General features: G+C 44.0%; 1 protein-coding gene and 1 pseudogene across 1 annotated transcript in view; both read right to left on the bottom strand.

The window, feature by feature from the left end:
- Positions 1-7074: 7074 nt before the first annotated feature.
- The window catches only part of LOC126177123 (phospholipid hydroperoxide glutathione peroxidase-like), a 29536-nt gene continuing 12634 nt past the window's right edge, over positions 7075-23976 (bottom strand). Inside the window, exons 2-3 of the mRNA XM_049924394.1 lie at positions 19770-19928; positions 7075-8578 (exon numbers count right to left, since the gene is read on the bottom strand). Coding sequence (XP_049780351.1) covers positions 8387-8578; positions 19770-19928 — 351 coding nt within the window. The 3' untranslated portion in view covers positions 7075-8386. The remainder of the gene's footprint in view (positions 8579-19769; positions 19929-23976) is intronic.
- On the bottom strand, positions 16763-16880 carry LOC126102397 (5S ribosomal RNA; annotated as a pseudogene).

Here is a 23976-nt window from a genome sequence, read left to right as displayed (position 1 = left end):
GGCAACGATTGCACACAGACTTCACAGAGCCATTTCGGAACTCTCTTCGGCTGATAGTGGTTATCTCTTTTAGCAAGTTCCTATTTGCGATGCCTATGGCTTCCACCACATGAAGTAGCACTATTCAAGCGTTGGCCTCCATATTTTGCATAGAAAGTTTGCCGGAAGTATTTGTGTCGGACAGCAGACCATAGTTCACATCACGTGATTTTAAACAGTTTTGTGAACGAAATAGCATTGCTCCGTTTCACCCCCAGTCCAACGGAGAAGCAGAACTCTTCGTACGCACTTTTAAACAACAGATGGCCAAGATTGGCACCGCGCACACACGGGCACAGCCACGGCAACTCTTTCTCGCCTCCTATCGCTCCCACCCACGAGACGGACATCACCGGCGGAACTTTTGAATGGCTGCCGCCATTGGACGCTACTGCACTTGCCACACCTACCGAAGCATCCTGCGCCGCTAATGGTCCGCAAGTATCGCTTTGCGCAGCACGTTCTTTTAATTGTCAGGGTCTATGGCAACCGTGGGTGCTGGGAAAGCAGCGTGATCCAGGAACGCATCGGTTCTTTTATGTACTTGATTGCTGGTTCCGACGGTTTGCAACGCCGCCACCAGAACTAAATTCATGCGTGTCATTTGCCCTGTAATTATTCTGCTGCTTTTCTGCTCCCACATTCACGGCCTCACGGGACCGCGCGGCCTTCGCAGCCGCTCGCTGGTGTCACCAGGGCGCCCCAGGAGGAGCGGACGGACGATGCGCCCTCGCCCCCGCCGACCCGAGGACTAGACTGGTCGTCGCCGTCGCCGTCGCCGTCATCGCTCCAGGACACGCCCTCAGGCCTACAGGTGTGCCCTGGCAGCAGTTTTCCGGAGGATGATCCTGCTGCCTCGCAAGCCAGATGGCGCAGTGCGGTCGCGAGCACACCGTCCTCCACAGTCACGGCTCCCGGCTGATCTCTGCGTCCAACGTACTGCCTCGCCCCCCCCCCCCCCCCCGGTTGTCGACCGCATTCTCCCTACACGACAACGGTGCGGCATTTTTTGGGAGAGATGGTGGCGGAGGAATGTCCTGACGTAAGCTGTCGCCAGAGTACTGGTCGACAGAGACGTAGGGCGAAGATCGATAGTAGGCGCCGGATCAAGCGCACCTATCACGAGAGAGGCCAGAGATTCACCGACAAGCAACTGACCGCCAACGCCCTCTCGACAGTATGTACACACGCCGCTGCCGCTGGCCAGAGGGCCTCACTGACTGACTCACTCTTCCAGTTTGGCGTCTGTCACACATTTGCAGAGCAGGCTGAGTTCGTAACAGGTTACAACAGTACATAGCGACCAGATTAGTCGCTATACCAAGATTATCGATATTGCCTTCGAGAGGACTATTACTCATGAGCTCGTACCACAACACATGAGCTCCATTCCAGTTAAGTAAATGTTCATGTAAATAAATAACCATATAATCCACGTGTGCATTTGTGTTTTAGAAAGAGGAAACCGGCCACCCATAACAACATCCTCTCCGTCGCTTCCTTGCGATGAAAGAACCTGCAGTCCTAAACTTCATTCTGCACTTCATCATTACTAAATAGGGATCAGAATCTATATCTGTTCCCGCGAACACCTTGCAGTCCAGTATCTGATTCCGGGATCTTCGTCTGACCATAATGTAATCAGTCTTTCTTTAGGCTGATATCAGTCTGCAGTTCAAATCACGGGTCAACTTCCATCATCTAGAGTAAAGCAATGTCGTCCTTCTCAGCAGCGGGGAGTGGGCTATCACTATAAAGCATGGTGGAAGACGGAGTAAGGCCTTTTGTGCGCCTTACACGTTAGTGCCTTTCACATTTCATATGCCTTGATCTTGCGTTAGTAATATTTATTTTTATTAACAAGTTCGCTATTTTTATTGTTTTCCTTGGTTCTTAATTAAATTTTTCAGTTTGTAGTTTTAAATTTGTGCTCAGTTGATGAAACAAGAAGACTCATTTTAGAGTGAGAATTGGTTGAGTGAGCTCTCTCGCTCAGATTTTCCTCTTACAATATCAACTAGCACAGTCTTTGCAACTGAGTCTCTTCAGTAAAGCCTGCTCCCTGTGGGAAAGTTTGTAACTGCATTTGTATGCCGCCACCTGGGGAATCAAGCCCCCCCCCCTTTTCTTTGGGGGGGGGGGGGGCGAGTTGGTAACCTGGAGATAGAGACGAACTAAAATGTGACTTTCCGATAACAGTGATTTCTGTTAATGCTATTTTTAGTTGTGGTTTGTCATAGTTTTAAATCACATTTTACGAATTCATAATCTGTTCTCTTTCGCAGTCCATAAACATTGCAATTTTAGTTTTTTTATCGCCGTAGCTAGTATCACAAATAACAAATAACAGGCACTTGTAAGCTGCCAACTGCAATACCTGTCAACGCAACGGAAGTTACATGTTCTCTTCTGTAAAGGCGATTACTTGTCAGGATCACCTTCCTGCGACCATAAATAGGTTGTATATCGATAGCGTGGAACACAAGTTAAGTAAAACCAAGCACAAAAATGGTTAACAGATGGCATACGGTGTTGAATATTATGATGCTACTTCTAGTTGTTGCTTGTGACATACTGTTCTTGAGACCAGTCGAAATAACAATGAATTCCATCCTAGAATGGACGCCGTATATAGAAACGCATAGTCTATTTATGGCTAAAACCACACTCAGATACTAATAACTTGTTACTGTGAAAATTATGGCTTCTCAGTCTCTTGTGATTTGTGACGGTTACGTGATTTATAGAGGAGGAGAATGAGTCTTCACATCCGTGTACGAAAACAGTAATTAGAGTCCTGTAAAATGAACAGTTTACGTAAAAAATATGCGATGTCGAGTTAAAATGAAGAAATGCTGCAAACTGCGTGACAAGAATGTCTCTAATGAGGCTGTTCTGTGTTTATTTACTTATGACGTCTTAGCGATAGGTTCCATTATAATCCGGCCTTCCCGTCGCGCCATGGTGTACCAGATAGGAAGCCGTACGGAATGGGCCTGCTACATCAATAGACAGTGTGCGATCAACCGGTGACCAGTTGCAATGCGTACCTAAAGCCGTATGGACGGATACGCTCCGCCGCGGGGCATATGGCAGTTAGCGCTGCGCATTCCAGGGAATTCGCGTTCGCCTCGGTCGCCAGTCCGTTTGTGCAATTACTATTGTCTGTCACGGATTACTCTAGCTAGCCGCGCGCCAGCCTGGCCGGTATTTCGCACTACAGGCGACAGAGAGCCCGAGGCGACACGACTGGATTCGCTCGCATTCCTACCCATCCCTCCCGCCTCTTCCTCCCCCCCCCCCCACCCCCCAGTCCCCACCGCAATATCTCCTGCAACAGGCTTCGCCTGTGGCTGCCAGATAGTCTAAAAAGATGACTATAGACCATTTCAGCCTTAAATCTGGTCCAATGACGATGCCAGCTGCCGACATCTAGTATGCCGGAGCTGATTCCCTGTCCAATACAAGAACTGATCATTTTCTCCACTTGATGTGTAATGACCAAGGTAGAAAAATAAATACTTTTTTTTTTTTTTTACACAGGGACAATCGTTTTTCCAGAACATGTAAGTAGGCTGTTTAGGTTTTTATGTTGGTAACGTCACGTAGCGCTCTGTATGAAAATCACTGGCTGTGCTGTGTGAGTCTGTGGCTGGTTGGCATTGTTGGAATAGTCGCTATTGTAGTGTTGGGCAGTTGGATGTGAACAGCGCTAGCGCTGCGCAGTTGGAGGTGAGTCGCCAGCAGTGTGGATGTGGGGAGAGAGATGGCAGAATTTTGAGAGCGGATGATCTGGACGTGTGTCCATCAGAAAGAGTAAATTTGTAAAACTGGTTGTCATGAAAAATATATATATATATATATATATATATATATATATATATATATATATATATATATATATATATAATGATTTTAGAACACCATTAAGGTAAATACATTGTTTGTTCTCTATCAAAATCTTTCATTTGCTAAGTTTGCCTATCAGTAATTAGTGCCTTCAGTAGTTAGAATCTTTTATTTAGCTTGCAGTATTGGCGCTCGCTATATTGCAGGAGTTCGAGTAACGAAGATTTTTGTGAGGTAAGTGATTCATGAAAGGTATAGGTTATTCTTAGTCAGGGCCATTGTTTTGTAGGGATTATTGAAAGTCAGATTGCGTTGCGCTAAAAATATTGTGTGTCAGTTTAGTGATGGTCAGAATAAGTAAAGAGAGAAATATCTGAGTACGTTTAGTTTTGCTCTGCTGTTTGAAAATCAAATAACGTAAGGGGTTTACCAGCCCAGTAATTCATTAATTTTTCTAAGGGGAGGTTGTTTCAAACATAATTTCAATAGAGTTACCATGTACCATTTGCTTTTATGAATGTACTCCACTTTTTTCCATATCAACAATGTTTGTTTATCATAGTGGCTACTTTAGATGATTTATTCATGCTCAGAGCTGTATATTTTCTAAAGTATTACAACTGCTAATGTGACTGATGCGTGAATAGAACCGTAAACTCACCAACTTTGCAATGTGCACACTACAAATGTTCTCTAAGTCCGTACTGTATCCTCTCCCCCCCGCCACCCACAGGGTGTTAGGTTAGGTGACTTGCGGGGCCAAGGAAACAGAGCCACATCATATCTTCACCGTTTCATCCAATCCAGCACTGCAGAAGTTCGTAGTTTAGGTAGCGACGAACACCGGTGCTCCATCGAGGGGGTGGCCCGTCTTGTTGGAAGATGAAATACTCGGAATGAGCAGTTAGTTGTGGAAACAATCACAACAAATCAATGTACGAGTTACCCGTCACAGTATTCTCACAGGCGCGAAACAACCCATACAGCTTCGTCTGTGACAAAGCAGAGAAAACATTCACCCTCGGCAAATCTCATTCTTGCGCCACAGTTTTCTGATGGTATTCTACTCCACACTCCAGATAAATGGAAGGTTGCTTCGTCGCCGAACATCAGCTTGGAGGCGAAAATGCTCATCCTCAAGTGCTTCCTAAATTATCAGGCAAAACTGAAGGCGCTGGCCATAAGCTTCCAACTATAATGTCCGCAGTTCGTGGTCTAGTGGCTAGCGTTGCTGCCTCTGAATCACGGGGTCCCGGGTTCCATTCCCGGAGGGCATGGGGATTTTCTCTGCCCGGGGAATGGGTGTTTGTGTTGTCCTCATCATTTCATCATCATCATCATTCGTGACAGAGAATAGATTGGACTGTGTACAAAAACTGGACTGTGAAAAAGTTGGGACTTTGTTCGGGCGCCTACTCGGAGTTCCAGTACCATCCGCTGCGAGTGACTCCCCAGTGGGGGCCCCTTTAGAAAGCGAATCGAGCCCACCTAGTATTACTTGTGCGCCGATTCCGCTCAACGCGCCCTACAAACCAAACATCGTCATCATCATTCGACATCCGACTATAATTGTGGCACGAGCTGCAGATGGTGCGGCTTCAAGTGTAAGCTCCTTCGCAGTATCCTTTACACAGTTCTCTGCGGTATTCAAAGTTCGTGGCTTGTTCGAACCCCAGGTTTTTTTTTTTTTTTTATCTCCACTGTTGCATCTAGCACAACTGGTCGAGAGGCACTTTTCTGTTGTTTTTTTTTCTGTTTACAGGACAACCAACGTCCCTGTTGATACCAACGTACTATTCACAGTTCTCTAGTTACATGGCGGCTATTGTCCATAATTCCTTCTGAACGCACGTTGCACTGTTCCAACGGATAAATACGTCGTGTATTACAACGCACAAAAGTCTTCCCTCGCTTTGTCGCCATCTTGTCGGGGCACTACACTCATAATGCCAAGTAATGGGGCCAGCCGGAGTGGCCGTGCGGTTCTAGGCGCTACAGTCAGGAACCGAGCGACCGCTACGGTCGCAGGTTCGAATCCTGCCTCGGGCATGGATGTGTGTGATGTCCTTAGGTTAGTTAGGTGTAATTAGTTCGAAGTTCTAGGCGACTGATGACCTCAGAAGTTAAGTCGCATAGTGCTCAGAGCCAGCCAAGTAATGGGCACAATGCAAACACGGTGACTACGTTTCTGTTCATACATTGATCATATTTTCACATTTAACACATTGGAAAATATACTCGTAGAACTTTGAAAAGGCATCAATTATTTATAGCACTCCTGTAAAATAAATGTACATTGTTTGGATTACATTCTGAGTGTATTTGCAGTCTCCGCAGATATCGCTGACGATGTTACAGCATTACAGGCGGCTGAAGTCCAGCGGTGCCACTGCCCAGAATACTTTCAAAATAGAAAACTTCTGGACTTGTTGACGTAAATCTAATTAATACATGAGGGCTGTTCGGGAAGTAAGGTCCGATTGGTGTGAAATGGAAAACACAGTGAAAATCAGATATGTTTTATTTGTGACAATTAGCTACACCGTGCAGCTAGTTCTCTACATAGCCGCCGCACCGACTTGACATTTGTCTTTGGGTTGTAACAACTTTCCAATACCCTGGTCATAGTGCCAAAATGTTGTCTTCATAGCCAGCAGTTCATGCGAGCAGAGATGAAATTGGGGGGAAGCCAATTACGGACTGTATTGTGGCTGATCAAACACTTCCCATTGAAAACGCTGCAGCATCATCTTCATTACCCCTGCAGAGTGCAGCTGACAATTGCCCTGAATAAGGAAACTCATGGCAGTTATGCTGGCTGCACTACATCAGGTGACATCTCTCACTGCGCTCTGAAATGAGTGACGTGACGCGATCGACGGGCGAACTCTGCAAAGATTCATCGAATTTTCACTGCAATTTCCATTTCGCGCCGATTGGACCTACCATCCGAGTAGCCCTCGTAGCAGTCAAGTTCTATGATAGAAAATTTTATTCTGAAATATTTTTCACAGTCTTTAAATTACATACATGGAAAGTAATATTGAAGTAGTTATGTTACATAATTAATGTTATAAGTCTTTACATTTAAAAGTAACAGTTGTGTGTAGGAAATACTTTAAGCAAGTTTTGCACGATAAAAAGGCATATACTGAAGCCATTCATATGTTTGTGCAGACGAATTCATTAACTATTTCTACGTCTCAGAATCTCGTATAGTGACTTCCTTTCTTAATAAATTTCTTTTGTACTTGGTTGGAGGCTTGGAGAATTTGATTACAATAGATATCACACGAAGCTTCATAAGCGATGCAGCATTTTCAGAAACTAACATATTCATTCAGTCTTTTTTTGCCAGGGACTATTTCAGTCTCGGAGCACTACAGTTCTCCTGCACATATTATGTCTTGTGCTCAAAATGTCTTGTATCGTCTATAGATAAACTGATCACGTACGTAGGCAAATAGCCATACATTAATGTGTGCCACGAAGAATATTAACACAAGCGAATATCTTTCGATTCATTAACTCTCTCAACTCTGCTAGTATCATGTGGTTACCAGTAGCGTTTACTCATCGCAGATAAGAAGTGGTTTGTTACATCGGAGCTAACTTGTAACAGGCATTGCGACAAGGGAATTCTCATGCAGCCACCGGCATAGCTAGCAGTATGCAACAGAGAACTGCTTACAAGACGGACAACGAAGAAATTTTCGAGGCCTTATCACGTCATTAGAAGTTTCACGTCACACTTAAGGTGCCAAATACCGCATCATCCAATGGGTAAAAAGGATCTACCATGAATTTAAAAAAAAAAAAAAAAAAGAGTGAAAATAGACTCAGTATTGATTACGGGAATTATTAGTAGACAGCAGTATGATATCAGACACTCTAGCAGAGTTACAGCAGGAAGCAGATTGTAGCCTATGGACTTAGGCAAATCACGGAGCATACACAGACATCTGGCAGTGCGTTTATGTGCTATGAATAGTGAATCCTGTATTTTTTCTGGTGGTACCCGGAACAAACTGTATCTCAAAGCTTTTGTCTCCAATGATTAGAACAGATGGTAAAGACTGGAAACCTCTCCCGTTCTGTATGATTTTCTACTAAATGTTAAGCATTATACATACATACATGACTAATACCCGCTAAACTGATCCCATAATTCCGAGCAAGAGCTCTTCCTTCTACCTTCGGACTTTCTACCAATACCCCTGTCATGATAAGAAGGAATCTCTCCCTCTCACCTTCCCCTAATATACGACAGCGAGGTACAAACTCATTCCCTTCCACAACACGAAGGGCCAAGAGAGGTAAAACATTGCTTATTCAGGTGAGTACAGGCATAACACCTCTGGGGTACGAACCTGTACGAAACTGAATATGATGAAGTTAGTAAATTAAATGCAACACGTTTCCTTAAATACTATAACAATACTGGTTCTGAATAATGAAAATGAAGTTTCTTTTCAGCAGTGCAGGCGGGATTCCCGCCTTAGAAGTATTTTTTCAGCGTGGATTCCATCTTCTTGGGCTCGGTGGTAGGAGCGAATCTTTCGACGGGTATTCCGTTCCGATCCACGACGAACTTGGTGTAATTCCACTTTATAGCGTTCCCCAGTGTTCCAGGTTGTTTCTTCTTCAGGAACTTCCACAGGGGGTGCGCATCATCGCCATTAACGTCAACCTTTATAACAGAAAACACAAGTTAGCACCAATATTATTCCCCAGCAGACACTACCTTCCACTAATCCCCCTCCAAGTTATTGCTCTAAATTCATTCTTTCCCATCATTTTCCAGCTGACGTAGCCGCAGAGGTAAATAGGAGTTTTTGTAATACGAACTCGAAAACCTTTTTGATGTGGTTTATTAGACGGGTCAGCACAATAATACAGCTATAAAAGCAGAGAACGTAAATTTTACGACTGTTTCACACTCTTGCAAATAAAGCAGTTTTCAATTGTTCGATAATGTACAAGAGCTAGAGAACATTTCGTTTCCAAGTTGTACAGCTCACCAAATAATTGTGAAAGTAACATCTGTGTAATGCAAATTTGGTTTGGAACCACTGAAGTAGCCTAAACAAAGTGTGGCAAATCATGCTTAGTTTTAGCAATGAATTGAATAATAACAATAGTTGCTCATAACGAATGTTCTTTCTAGGCTGACCAGGAAAGTATACTGACATCTCTTTAATATTTGATTCAGATAAATTGACTAGTAGTGTAATTTAACTAATCGGCAAAGTGAATGTCTCTCATCGACTGTTAAGGACATAAGAAGTCTTTTCCAGGAAATGTAAACAGTGATTTATTTTATGCAGAAATGCAGAACCGTTTAAATTTCTAAATTTTTAATTTTCAAAGTAAAGATGCATATATACACAAATAATAAAATTCACTCATGAGAAAGCTGGAAGCAGAACATACGAAAACGTAACCTCAGAAGGAAGAACAAAATTATGGCTTAACCTCCCATCGACAAATAGCTTATTAGAGGCGGAGCACAAGTTCGTACAGGCGATGGTTATCGACAGCGTCCTTTTCAAAGGAATGTTGTAGTGATTCATCTTCATCGCTTTAAGGACACCAAGCAAAACTTAAATCTGAATAGCTGTACAGGGATTTGAACTCCGCAGCTTTCTATTACTAGTTCAGTGTGTTGCTGAGTTCATCATCTGTCAAAGTCCATGCCGAGGGGATACACCGGTTGTGTCAGAGAGTAAACGCTATTGCATTATCAGTGTTAGCTTCGGTTCTCCCTGGTGGGTTTTTTCAAAAACTATACTCCGTCCGAACAGGCCATGAAGGCCCAACGGTACCGACTGGCCACCGTGTCATCCTCATCTCAAAGGCGTCACTGGATGCGGATATGGAGGGGCATGTGGTCAGCACACCGTCCTCCCGGACGTGTGTCAGTTTACGAGATCGCAGCCGCTACCTCTCAGTCAAGTAGCTCCGCAGTTTGCCTCCCAAGGGGTTGAGTCCTGTTGGTTTTTTTTACGGGAGTAAAATATCTCATTTGAGCGACTAAATTTTTTTTGAAGAAAATTTTGTTATATTTTTCTACTTGCATCTTCTTATTTAGTAGCTAATCTCGTGGCTGGCAAAATAGGCAGGGCGCCATGGATTGTGAGATGGCTGTTCCAGCAAGTTTGGTTTCTAAAATTACACAATTGATCGACGAAGGGCACTGCAGGCGACGGCCAAGCATCGACGGAACAAAATCTGATCGGCTGTTCCTTATCTGATAACTCGATTTATTTTGTATATTTTATGATTTGTCATACCAATACCTTCATACTTGTAGTAAGAATGGTGTAGTCAAAGTGAATTGCTTTAGAGGTATTCTTCTGAAAGGTTGTTGGATTATTATATATTTTCGTCCGAGAAAATAATACCATTTCCACGTGGAATCATAAATCCGTTGTGGCTTCATTTAATTAAAGTTGCTGCAAATGAACCAGAAACATAAATATTGTGGACGATATCATTAATTCTTCAAACAACTAATGCAATCTTTTTAAACCAAACTTCAAGTTGATTCTTACGACAAAAGGAACTGAGTTTAAGTTTTGTGTTTGACAAAAAAAGGCAGGAGCAGTGTTCAAGTTAACATTCAAAAACGGGTCTCAGTATGCAGTCGGGCATCGAAATGCAACTACTCACAAGCCGTGATGCAACACAAGTGCTCTTGGAAATTGAAAGCAAATACCTGCTGCTGGAGATGTGTTATAAAAGTAATTCAAGTTTGCACATTAACTGTCGCTACTTCCTTGAAGTACTAAATTAACAAATTATGCCATTAACCTTAGTATGCCTTGCAACAGTGAAACGAATAAAGCAAAACTGTCCAGGCTCAAGAGGCAAGGGGAAAAGCATCCATCTCTTAAATACATAGCCAACTTCGTACTAACAGTTCAATGTTATATTATAATATGAAAAATACATCAGATCGCTTACATTAACACAGTTCTGTAACTGCTAAAAGTCTTCGAAAGAGGTACGTTATTTTCGAACCTCTTCTTCAGTGTCATTCACTGACTTATCAGTATTCTACAGTAATAATGATCATCTGATACGCCTTTCTTTCAGGTTCCGATGCTTGTAGGTGGCTTTCTGTAGGAGTTTTTTATTCTCTGTAGCCATTTGTGATCAGCAGCCGCATGCCGCGTGCTGTACCAAACCCTGGATTGGTAGCCTGCATTAAATGGGAACATGACAGTGGACTAGGTAGCCAGGAGACGTTTTCTTTCTTCTCTCCGTGAGAAACCAGGGAGACATCGATCGGCTTTCCTTACTTAGTTGGCTGGGCCGCATCTTAAACCCGACCCACACGAGCAGAAGTACGTGTGCCTTTCGTGCCTTCTTGTAAATCAGCAACCAACCACGACGCGAGTGTGTCTGTGGCGTCCACGATCTTTAGACTGTGTTGAGTCTGGAGTTCTAAATTTCCGAGTATGCTGCACCCTGGTCATATGCAGAAACAGGGGACCCTGGCAGCGCCTGCTGACATCAGAAGTGAACCAGTTCTGGCCGAGCTAACTCCTACTACTGAAATGGATTTTGTGCTTTCGTGTCTTCGTAATCTTTATTGTATTCTGTCCTTTGTTTTCGTGAAACACTGAAAAAATGCACATTGTCCTGGTATTTTTTCCTACTGGTGTTCGCCTACAAGGGAGACGTAATACCGGGAAGCAAGAAGGTATTTACGTTTTACAGAGGAAAGGTATACACTATGCATAAATAAGAATATAAATAGATAACCGTGTTTTAATGAAAATTATTTCAACAATGAAAAAATCGGAACTATTTGACGAGAAAAACAATTTTCGATCCTACTTGGTAATTAGGAAGAAAACAGTACACAAAGGATAACGCAAAAATGCCCCGTTTATTGCGTTCCAGATGTCGTTCGATGAGTTTGCAAGTATATGTTTTCTCTACCAAATAAATAAACATGTCTTGAAATATTTCGATAACACCTGTCCCGTTCTTTCAGTTTCCGTGAGTGAAAATAATTTACCACACGACCTCCGGCAAGAACTTCCAGTATTAATTCTGCTTTGATCATTAATAAACTCTATTATGATTGCTTGTCACTGTGTTTTGTTTTTTATATTTCGATCTTTTCGTAAAAACGTGTAGCTCCTCGTTACCTTACTTTCGCCACTAACATGCTGCAGCTCTCAGAACGCACCCAGTTATGGGTGAACTTGAAAACGAAAACTAACACTCAAAACAGACTATTTTCAGTACAGAAATGAAAGGACAAGGGCTCTGCAGTAGACTCACTTCTCTTGAGAAGTCAACTGAGCCAGGAAAGTCGATCGTGTAAAAGGGTTTTAACGGCAGAATCGAACTTTCCCACCGTTCTTAATACCGTGCCATTTGGCTAGTCCTGTGGACTGCCTGGTATTCGAGAACCTTCTCTTAGCGCATCACGTTTTTTTGATGGATGTAGGACAGGGGACGCCAGGGGGTGTAGGACACAGGGTGTGACGATCGCATGCAGGCTGTGGCTCGGCCTGTCTCAGCTTTTCACGGACCTTCTCGAAAGTACCCTTTCTAGCTCCACATTTCATTTAATATTGTGGAGTGGCATTTTTCGGCCGGTGTAAGTCTCTCCTGTTCGGGAGAATCGTGGTGTCAGGGCTGTTAAGCCTTTGCCATTAATTCGTGGTATGGAGGACGTTCAAAAGTCAAGTGGCTGTCTGCACAAGCCTTCAAAACTGGTTGGGAATGACAGAAGAGAGGAATGAGAATTCTCAATACCTATCACGCAATTACATATTCGATGGGCACTGCAAATTTGCTATAAATGGCATTGCAATAGCAGGAAGAAGAATTTAAACGCTTAATTGACAATAAAAAATATTACAACGATCAACAGACAGGATTCTTCGTTTTTACTTCAAGCAGCACTTTGCTATGAATTTGCAGGCATGGAGCCCGTGAAGAAATTGGCAGTAAGAACAGCACTGTCAGTTGCAAGTGTTGAAGACTTTATATATTACTGAAAAGTACACTGATTAAGTCAAGAAGCATGCTGGAACTATTTTTCGATCTAAAAGTCGCTATTGTTGAATTTATTAAGGAAACAAGAGTGCAGGGACGAAAATTATAACATCCGGAATGGATTGCAGATCTCTCATTTTAAGTGGACTTGAGTGTACACTGCACAAAGTTAGATATCGTGAGGTAACAAACAACTTATTTCTTATTTGATAGGGATGCATTTAAGAAAAACGACTCCACTATAGAAGGGACAAATTCTGACAAACACCGACCAGTTGCGTAAGCTCACTGGCATCAAAGAAAACGTGAGGTCTGAAGAATTTATTGTGCTTTCAAAGAATTAAAAGAATAGTTTTCTAACGCCTTGAGGACACTGCCAGACTTATACCAGTCTTCGTGCTCTTTGCAAGACCGTTTGCCGTTTCAGTTAAAAGCGTCCCAGTTCAGGTGTAACTGACTGATCTGCACTGTAATTCCAGTTTTAAAGACAAATCATTTTACTTTAAACTGTTCAAGACGTCTACACTGCTTTCGTCATGTACATTTCCCATGTCTCCGTAATGAGGTTGCAAAAGTGCTATAATATTTCGACCAACACATGTGTGTGAAATACTTTTTCCCACTATGGAATTAAGTCACGATTACGTGACAACCTGAGCCCGAAAACCTGCGATACTGCCTGCGCCTGCTTGGCGACAGTTTGTAGCAGATTAAAATTATATTGCGTCTTCAGCGCGCCAAATATAATGAAATAATACAGAAAACTACTTCTGTTTTTCATCTGTGTTCTTGAGAAATGTGAACTATAAAACAAATTGATATGCAGCGCGGCTGCATTGGCCTTCAGGTGCGACGCTTTCGCAGCTTCCCCTCTTCCACCTCCTCGCGTTCAAACAGTGTGCCGTATCGGTGGGTGGAATGTGCAGCCATGCTGGAGGATAGTGATATTTCCCAACATAGAAATGTAAATTTATTAAGTGCAGTGTAATCGCTGAGTTCAAAAACTCTACACATACACATAGAAGACGAAGAAGAATGCAATAAGCAACAACAACAAAACCTGACCACTGAAGATGCTTTTAAACAACCCGAAACGCGTCTGGTCTTCATAAGACTTTTATCACACTTGCGAAAGACAGCAATTAACCTATACAACTTGTAGCTGATGAAATCATAGGAGGCAATGTTGTGCAACCTTAGTAGGGACAAGATCCGACTAACCGGGAGTAGGATCTTACAATCTGAGACAGTCTTCCGAGACAAACTTGCGTCACAATGTCCGCAAACGTGACGTCAGATCCGCATAGCAACAGCGATCTGAACGCCCATAGGAAACGAGAGAAGTGTCCTCATTGGCTGAGAGAGAAAGGTGGGGTGGTCTCTCTTGTCCTTCGGGAAGACAGGGCGAGTTAGTCGCGAGGTGCCACTCAAAACGTACGTTCGAGTAACCGGGGCGGCTCTAAAAGAACACCCACGAGTACATATTTCAGATGTTAAACAAGATATAAAGCGACGTTATTAGTTATCAGAATGCCATGGGTCGTGGGCAGTGTCTATCATTATGTGAAGCCAAAAAACGGTGTTAATGTGTGTAAAGGGTCGAATATAACGGCGTAGTCCGGAGCCGCCATATTGCAAATGCCGATTCTGTGACGTGTGTAACAAAGCAATTTCTGTATTAAAACAGGTATAGTACAAAAGCTGTTGACAATTTACAACTGGCATCCCTAAACACTCCCATTCAGCAGGATCACCACCTACATGGAACCTGGAGATTGAGCGCTACTACTGTGCTACGAGGGACTTACCGAAGCAGCAAGACACCAGGTTAGTGATACCTCCCAGAGAAGTACTTCCTTCTCGCTACTACGGCATTGAGGGCGTTCTAATGTCCATAAAACAAAATTTACCAGTAACGAAGCTACTATGTCTCGAGTCTAATTTTGAACCATACTGCCATACTTCACTTAGAAGTTTACGAAAAATTGGTATCCAGACAGGCCTGAAAATGACCTACTCGTAGCTATGACCACATGGGTGAGGAAGATGCGTTGAAAATGTTATTTGGAAATGGAACTGGACATTACATAGTTAAAGTGCTTTTTATTCATTAATACAACTCCCAATCTTCCTAAACTCTTTTCAGCACCGTGAACTAAAAAAAAAAGGTCTGACACTACGTATGTTATTGACGACTCCGCACTCTCTTTCTTAACTCATGTCGGTATGAGACTAGTACTCGGATGTCTCAGCTGGTAAGAAAGTTGCCCAAGAAAAGAAAAGATACGGGTGTCAGAATTTTCACAAATCTGTTACTACTACCTCACATCGATAGCAGTTGTAGGGTGCGTCTTGCTAGTCGCTCGGACAGATAAACTGGTCAAAGTTAATGCCAATAAAACAATTATACATTTTAGAATTTCACTTTAGGTGGATCGAGAAGCCTCTGCTGCCCCAAACTTAGGCCAATAGCTTAGATCCCACTTTTTACAATATAATGTTCCACGAGTCCCAAAAAATTATCCAAACACATGATGTGAGGCTTGTCCGTAAAGGCCGCTGCCGACTTTCAGTAAGCAGCTTTCGCCCTGACGGAGGAGCGCCAGACTTCAGAACATCACCGTTAACTCTCCTCCCTCCCTTCACCTATATGGCAGGCAGAACACGAATCTCAACGAAACGCCACACCCTGCTACTATTTAAATTATTTGCGGTCCTCTACGAAGTAATCTGTGTTAAATGTGTGCCTATGTATTAAAATGTATGCGCATAAAGCATAATTATTACATCCAATGGGTAAAGTTTTGGTCCACATACACTGGCGCAAGAGCTAATCATGCCCTTTTGGACGTCAGAGAAATCGGTCCTTCTTCACATTACGACGACTGCACTGTTTATCGCGCCTGCCCCCTTCGCCCCTCTCCACCCCGCCCCACCCCCTCCACCGCGACACGCTTTATATGAGGGGCTTATTTCAGTAGTCGTGCAAGTCCATTTTTGTTCATTCTGAGATACAAAGTCCTAAAGTTAAATGAGCGCTGAAAAATCTGCAGTTGAGATACCAGAAATATTCAAGTATGAATATCTGTATCTCAGAACGAACAAAAATGGACTTGTACCACTATTGAAATAAGCCCTTCATATACGACCCTCACTACCAGTGCTGCGACCTACCATCTGTGAGTGGTTACTGGGCGTTGGCGTCAAACATAGGCGGTGGTCGTAGTAATGTGAATGTATCTTGCGTGTTCTTGTGTAAAATTTTCCGTGAATACTTACTTTACAGAATTGTCTGAAACAATTGTCTTAATATTTTGAGTGTTAACATTAGCAGTCAGCATTCAGTTATCGTCTTTTCTGTATCCTTGTGTTTTGATAATACGTGTATACCCGAATGAGATTTTCACTCTGCAGCGGAGTGTGCGCTGATATGAAACCTCCTGGCAGATTAAAATTGAGTGCCGCACCGAGACTCGAACTCGGGACTTGAGTTCGAGCCTCGATCCGGCACACAGTTTTAATCTGCCAGGAAGATTCACTTGTATGCCCGAGTTTGTTGTTTAGTGTTTTAACATAATGCGCATTACAGTTTTCAGCCCTACGTTTCGATATCAGTTATAAGGTTAAAGATTAGCTGTCTTACACTCACTCCGTCTTCAGGCCACGATTGGCCTACCGGGACCATCCGACTGCCGTGTCATCCTCAGTGGAGGATGTGGATAGGAGGGGCGTGGGGTCAGCATACCGCTCTCCCGGTCGTTATGATGGTATTCTTCATTCTTGACCGAAGCCGCTACTATTCGGTCGAGGAGCTTCTCAGTTGGCATCACGAGGCTGAGTACACCCCGAAAAATGGCAACAGCGCATGGCGGCCCGCACGGTCACCCATCCAAGTGCTTACCACGCCCGACAGCGCTTAACTTCGGTGATCTCACGGGAACCGGTGTATCCACTGCGGCAAAGCCGTTGCCTTTAGCTGTCTTACAGCCAAACTTAATAAATATATTTCGAGATCTAAGTGTTGCGATCAGCCAGCGTGAGTTCGTTTATCAATGATGCGTATTGTTCATTCTTTCTTTTTATTAATAAATGGTGAAGTTGAATTATCCAATAAAACCACCAGCACCATCCACTCCCCCAGTCCCACGCTAACTGCCGTTTCAACGCTAACGCTAAGCATGGTGGCGACCTGGGGAGAGGTCTTATTCTTCAAATGTTTTGGAGAGGGAGCGGTGTTACTCTTTGGTTGTGACTGAGGAAACTCTGACGGCTCAACAGTATGTGGCGGGCATCCTGCCTCTCATATGGCAGTATAGTGGTGCCATTTTTCAATGGCGAAATGCTCGTTCACATATGACACTGATCTCTACGACCTGTCTGTTTGAAGTTGAGTTACTCCCGTGGCCAGCAAAATCCCCGAACCAGTCGCTGACGTGTGTGGGATCAGCCTGGACGTCAGCTGTGTCCCAGTAGCAGTATCCAGGATGTCAAGAACCAGGTATAACAGTTGCGGGCCAACTTATCTGAGGACAGGATATAACGGCCTTATTACTCCCTTCCCAACCGCATCAGTGATTGCATCGGGGTCAGAAGGTTGTCAACATAATTGTGATATGTGGCTTCATACTAGCAAGCTCTTTGCTGATAGAATGAAATTTTCACTCTACAGCGGAGTGTGCGCTGATGTGGAACTTCCTGGCAGATTAAAACTGTGTGCCGGACCGAGACACGAACTCGGGACCTTTGCCTTTCGAGGGCAAGTGCTCTACCGTCTGAGCTACCCAAGCACGACTCACGCTCCGTCCTCACAACTTTAATTCCGCCAGTACCTCGTCTCCTACCTTCCAAACTCCACAGAAGCTCTCCTGCGAATCTTGCAGAACTAGCACTCCTGGAAGAAAGGAAGAAGAGTTCGTGTCTTGGTCCGGCTGATAACTTCGGCGTTGAGCGTCCGTAGGCAGCAACAACCAAACAGCAAGCTCTTCATAAATTTGACTTCATTCCCCTAAAGCAACATGACCTAACTTTTTTTTTGTCAAGCAGTATATATACACTCCTGGAAATGGAAAAAAGAACACATTGACACCGGTGTGTCAGACCCACCATACTTGCCCCGGACACTGCGAGAGGGCTGTACAAGCAATGATCACACGCACGGCACAGCGGACACACCAGGAACCGCGGTGTTGGCCGTCGAATGGCGCTAGCTGCGCAGCATTTGTGCACCGCCGCCGTCAGTGTCAGCTAGTTTGCCGTGGCATACGGAGCTCCATCGCAGTCTTTAACACTGGTAGCATGCCGCGACAGCGTGAACGTGAACCGTATGTGCAGTTGACGGACTTTGAGCGAGGGCGTATAGTGGGCATGCGGGAGGCCGGGTGGACGTACCGCCGAATTGCTCAACACGTGGGGCGTGAGGTCTCCACAGTACATCGATGTTGTCGCCAGTGGTCGGCGGAAGGTGCACGTCCCCGTCGACCTGGGACCGGACCGCAGCGACGCACGGATGCACGCCAAGACCGTAGGATCCTACGCAGTGCCGTAGGGGACCGCACCGCCACTTCCCAGCAAATTAGGGACACTGTTGCTCCTGGGGTATCGGCGAGGACCATTCGCAACCGTCTCCATGAAGCTGGGCTACGGTCCCGCACACCGTTAGGCCGTCTTCCGCTCACGCCCCAACAACGTGCAGCCCGCCTCCAGTGGTGTCGCGACAGGCGTGAATGGAGGGACGAATGGAGACGTGTCGTCTTCAGCGATGAGAGTCGCTTCTGCCTTGGTGCCAATGATGGTCGTATGCGTGTTTGGCGCCGTGCAGGTGAGCGCCACAATCAGGACTGCATACGACCGAGGCACACAGGGCCAACACCCGGCATCATGGTGTGGGGAGCGATCTCCTAAACTGGCCGTACACCACTGGTGATCGTCGAGGGGGCACTGAATAGTGAACGGTACATCCAAACCGTCATCGAACCCATCGTTCTACCATTCCTAGACCGGCAAGGGAACTTGCTGTTCCAACAGGACAATGCACGTCCGCATGTATCCCGTGCCACCCAACGTGCTCTAAAAGGTGTAAGTCAACTACCCTGGCCAGCAAGATCTCCGGATCTGTCCCCCATTGAGCATGTTTGGGACTGGATGAAGCGTCGTCTCACGCGGTCTGCACGTCCTGCACGAACGCTGGTCCAACTGAGGCGCCAGGTGGAAATGGCATGGCAAGCCGTTCCACAGGACTACATCCAGCATCTCTACGATCGTCTCCATGGGAGAATAGCAGCCTGCATTGATGCGAAAGGTGGATATACACTGTACTAGTGCCGACATTGTGCATGCTCTGTTGCCTGTGTCTATGTGCCTGTGGTTCTGTCAGTGTGATCATGTGATGTATCTGACCCCAGGAATGTGTCAATAAAGTTTCCCCTTCCTGGGACAATGAATTCACGGTGTTCTTATTTCAATTTCCAGGAGTGTAGATCAAGTGATGTTGTCGATACCACGTTCCGTTAATTGGCGCGATTTTTCGTTATCTGTGTTGCTATCGTGTATGACTTGCTGCGTTGGTATCAGAATTTTCAGCTGAGTGTGTTTTTCGCACCAACCACTGTATCGTATTTCTGTAGTTGTTGCGATGATTTTGTGGTTATTATTTTAAATTTCAGTTTTTCCCTTCTCAGAACTCCAATTTCCTGTGTCATGGTCGTCATCTTGAAATCATGTATTTGCTACATTTCGGGGTTTGTTTAAACGTCATTTGTGAAAGTCGATGGCCCTTCTCAATGGCTCTGGTTTATCTGACTATTGTCGTTGCATAGCTGTAGTTATTACTGTTGAATAAACTACCTTGAAACAAAACATACCTTCTCGAAGAGGTCAAAAGTGGCACCCATGGTCCTGAGCGCGAAGCAGGCTATTTGCTCGCTGTCTCCCGGCTCCTGGCCGTTGAACTGGTTGCACGGGAACGCCAGGATGCGCAGGCCCTGACTCTCGCCATAAGCCTTCTTCAGATCCTCCAATTCCTGCACAGAAAGGTCATTAAATCATTAGGGGCCACTCGGTTAAATCAGTTAGCCTGGGATACACAAAGATAATTTCAGACAGTCTGTACTTCGCATCTTATAAAACGATGGCTATTTCTTTTCAACCTCCAGTCTGTCGCAAAATTAAAACCACAGAGAAAATCCGGTGAAGCTTTGCACAGATCTATTTCGGAATGTTTCTAGTACGCCCGTCTATTGCGTCACGTCACCCTTTTCAATTCTGAGCTCGCTGTGAGCGCATAAAGATGCTTTAGAACAATAATCTCTCCCCTCAAGAGCGCAGTGCCTGCCTCTATACAGCCCACACAAAGTAACAGTCATATGTTTCTTTCTTCATGACAATTCTCGGCCGCACACTGCAGGTGCAATGAAGACGCTTCTGCAGCGTTTTCGATGGGAAGTGTTTGATCATCTTCCACACAACCCGGACTTGGCTCCCTCTGATTTTCATCTCTTCAGTCACATGAACCGCTGGATTCAACGATAGAGTTTTGGCACAGATTATGAGCTGCAGACCGGCTTAGGGAACTGCTGGAATTCACAGACGGCTGCATTCTGTGACTAAGGTACTGGAAAGTTGGTACCACACTACGACAAAAACCTATATAGGAGCGGCGACTGTGTAGAGAAGTAAATGTTGCAAATAAAACATTTCTGATTTTCACTGTGGTTTCCATTTCGCGACCGATCAGAGGTTGAAAAAAAAGATGGCACTTGTAGGAATCTGTTCTCCCCGTCAAAATAAATTACATTGTTAGTTCAGATTTCGGTAGTCTGTTTTACATGATGTGGTTTACTGAGCAAAGCGTCTATGAGAACGAACGCAAGGCTCATAATCTGATGGGATACGGTTCTTCTTCCGGTGAGCATACTTTCTCCGTTTTGTTCAACGCTCCGATTATTTGAATTAAAATGTAATACAGGGTGTGATGTAGATTGTGGTATGACGAGTCGGCTTTGATCACTTTATGCTACGAATTCGATGCAGTTAGTATTAAGTCAGTCAAAGTAATGCGCAATAGGTCATTTCATCAACTAACACCAAAACATAGTTTTGTTTACAAAATGTAGCTCGCGTGATATACTGTTAACGAAAAAAACTGAAATGATGTATTAAGAATATTGAAACAGTGCTAACGTAATTGACAGTTTAGTAAATACTTCATTTGAAGTCCTCATACATCGAAAAAGTATTTGTAAGTAATTTATTGTCAGTGTTGTCTTGGAAGTTTGTTAGTGTTCGTGGAATTGTTTTATTCCTGTTTTGGCGATTTATATTGCATGTTTTGTTCTTTCTTGTTACGTTTTCATAGCCAACCTTTATGTGCCTTAGGAGATGTTTCATGGGCACGATTAAGATTCTTCGGATCTTTTTTAGTGGCGTTTAGAGTTGTTTCTGTTACATTTGTTTAGTTTTGTTTTTGTAGTATAATTTTCTGTTATTCTTATAGCTGCAGAGACGCTGCTACATATATTTCGTCTCTGGCAAGAGCTGATGTGAGGTGAACCGTGAAGTATTTCTACTTACAGAGGTGTGTTTTACTTGGTAATAATCGCTTTGATTTATTTCGGATGCATATGCTCCCGTTTTTTTTTTTTTTTAATTTCGTTCTTATTCTTCATTAAATGTATTTGACCAAAGTTTCTTTCTGATATACAAATTTTTGCATGATCAAAAATGTCTGTTGCTTTTATCACATTTTGTATTTATTTGTAATTTATTGTTGAATTTTATAACTCTCAATGAAACTCATTTTAATTTAATAATAGCTGCTAAAGCAGCTCAGTTTTAAAGAACTATTTTTGAGTGTTGTGCCGATCTTCAGTGGTACAGTACGAATAAAAGACTCTTACTGAATGAGAATCATTACCCATACTTCTTTTGTCATATTGTGTAAAGAAATTTGCTGAATGTGTTCAGCCACGAAGAAAGTCAAGACCGGGTAAGGAAACTCATAATACAGAAACAATATTAAACATATTACTGAGCTCGTGATGCGAGGAAAGGAACACGGGACATCAGAAGGTTGTCTTGATTGAGGATATCCGTGAGCCAAAGAGACACTGGCCACAATGTTTAATCTCAAGACTGGCAGAGTGGATCCGAAACAGAGGAAATGTTCGTCGTAGGCCAGTGCATAGTCGACAAGAAGTAAACTCTCCTTACCTGGATTGGGCCTAACCTTAACTACATGACGAAACACAGTGATATCTACAAGTCGGCTGCCTACAGTGCTTAGAGGTACAGAAGACTCCGCAGTTTCTGACATTGACAATATGTGTGTCTCTTTCACGGTAATGGAGTAGCGTCCACTATTTCTTATTTCGTTGTTTTGGAAAGGATCTTCCGATTTCAGGAGTTCTTTGTGTGACATATCTTTATACCGTTTCTAAATACACATTCTGGAAACCGCAGTAAATTAAACGAAGTGTGATTAAGCTTTAGCTTGTTTTGTAGCTCTCCCGTCTTCATGCAGCGGAAACATAGGAAGATGGTTCAGGTCAACGTCCGCCCGTTCTGATTCAGGTTTCCCTTGATTTCCCTAAATAGCATAAGGCAAATGTCTGGATGGTTATTTCGAAAGGGCACCCCCGATTTCCTCTCCTAGTGCGAAGTTTCTCTAATAACGTCGTTGTTAATGTGACGTTAAAACCTAATCTTCCACCTTTCCATGTAGCGAAAATATGCTCTCCTTTCTTGAATATTCTTAACTGTAGGACAGTACCGTAAGAGAGAGACTATTTTCCTGCAGTAATAATGAATAAAACCAATTGAAGATCGCAGATCTACATACGGGAGTGGAGTTTTGACACTTCACAATTATTACCCAAACCTAACCTCTTCCTGCATTCCCTAATCGTAGAGGCTTCAAACTTAACTACACGCTTACACCTTTGAACGCAATAAGATACCAGGAACAGTTCAGTCTCAGTGCTACAGTAATACCACGAGTCGATCATCAGGAATGAATGAAACTTCATCCATATGCGATCTACATTGATAAGAAGAGAGAAAACTGTACGTAGCAATACAAAAATATTACATCCACGAAATGAGTATTCTGTGAAGACAACAGGCGTTGCGCTGATTAACGTTGGGCTGCTGTTAAAGATTTAGTGCGTGAGAACACTCTACTTGCAGCAGTAGCTGTGTGAAACTGATGCCCGCATCTCGTGGTCGTGCGGTACGTTTTCGCTTCCCACGCCCGGGTTCCCGGGTTCGATTCCCGGCGGGGTCAGGGATTTTATCTGCCTCGTGATGGCTGGGTGTTGTGTGCTGTCCTTAGGTTAGTTAGGTTTAAGTAGTTCTAAGTTCTAGGGGACTGATGACCATCGATGTTAAGTCCCATAGTGCTCAGAGCCATTTGAACCTAGTGAAACTGATAATGTTGCCACACTGGCTGCAACCGCACTTGCTTTATTGAGGTATATTTTTGACATTTACAGCAATATCAACATAAACATCATACGTGTACAACGTTGCTGCCATAACTCATTACTTATCAGCAATCCTTCCTATAGAACACTGTACACAGTTAATAAATCTTCAGTAACTAATAACTTGTCTTACCTCCTCCCCCTTCCCCCCTCCACCCCCCCCCCCCTCCCCAGGCCCAGCCCGTTTAATGTGCGTAATTATCTCCAGCGCAAAGCAAACAGATATTGGTTCCATTTCTCAGGAGGGACGTACACACCTGCGATCAGCGTGGCTCATAAGCTGTTCGGTGCGGGTCACCTGCAGTCGGTTTACCCAGCCAACGTCAGGGGGGTCGGCACTCTGCGTGCTCGTACTTTTCTACCCTCTTGCGACCAATGCGCCTCACAAAAAGCTTAAGCTTCTCAAACTTCTCCGAGTCAGTTGTTTTCCCCGGATATATGATGATGATGATGCAAACTGCAGATCGGCCTTTGTGAGAACTAACTTTATCACGTGATTAGAAACAATCAAGTTGCAGTTCCAAGTAGTGATTCCTCACACTGCGAGGGTGGAAAGTGACCGCCAGTAACGTGTTCGTGCGTGGCCACT

Source organism: Schistocerca cancellata, chromosome 1 (assembly GCF_023864275.1).
Source record: "Schistocerca cancellata isolate TAMUIC-IGC-003103 chromosome 1, iqSchCanc2.1, whole genome shotgun sequence".
NCBI lineage: Eukaryota > Metazoa > Arthropoda > Insecta > Orthoptera > Acrididae > Schistocerca > Schistocerca cancellata.
This window is presented reverse-complemented; position numbering and strand designations above follow the sequence as displayed.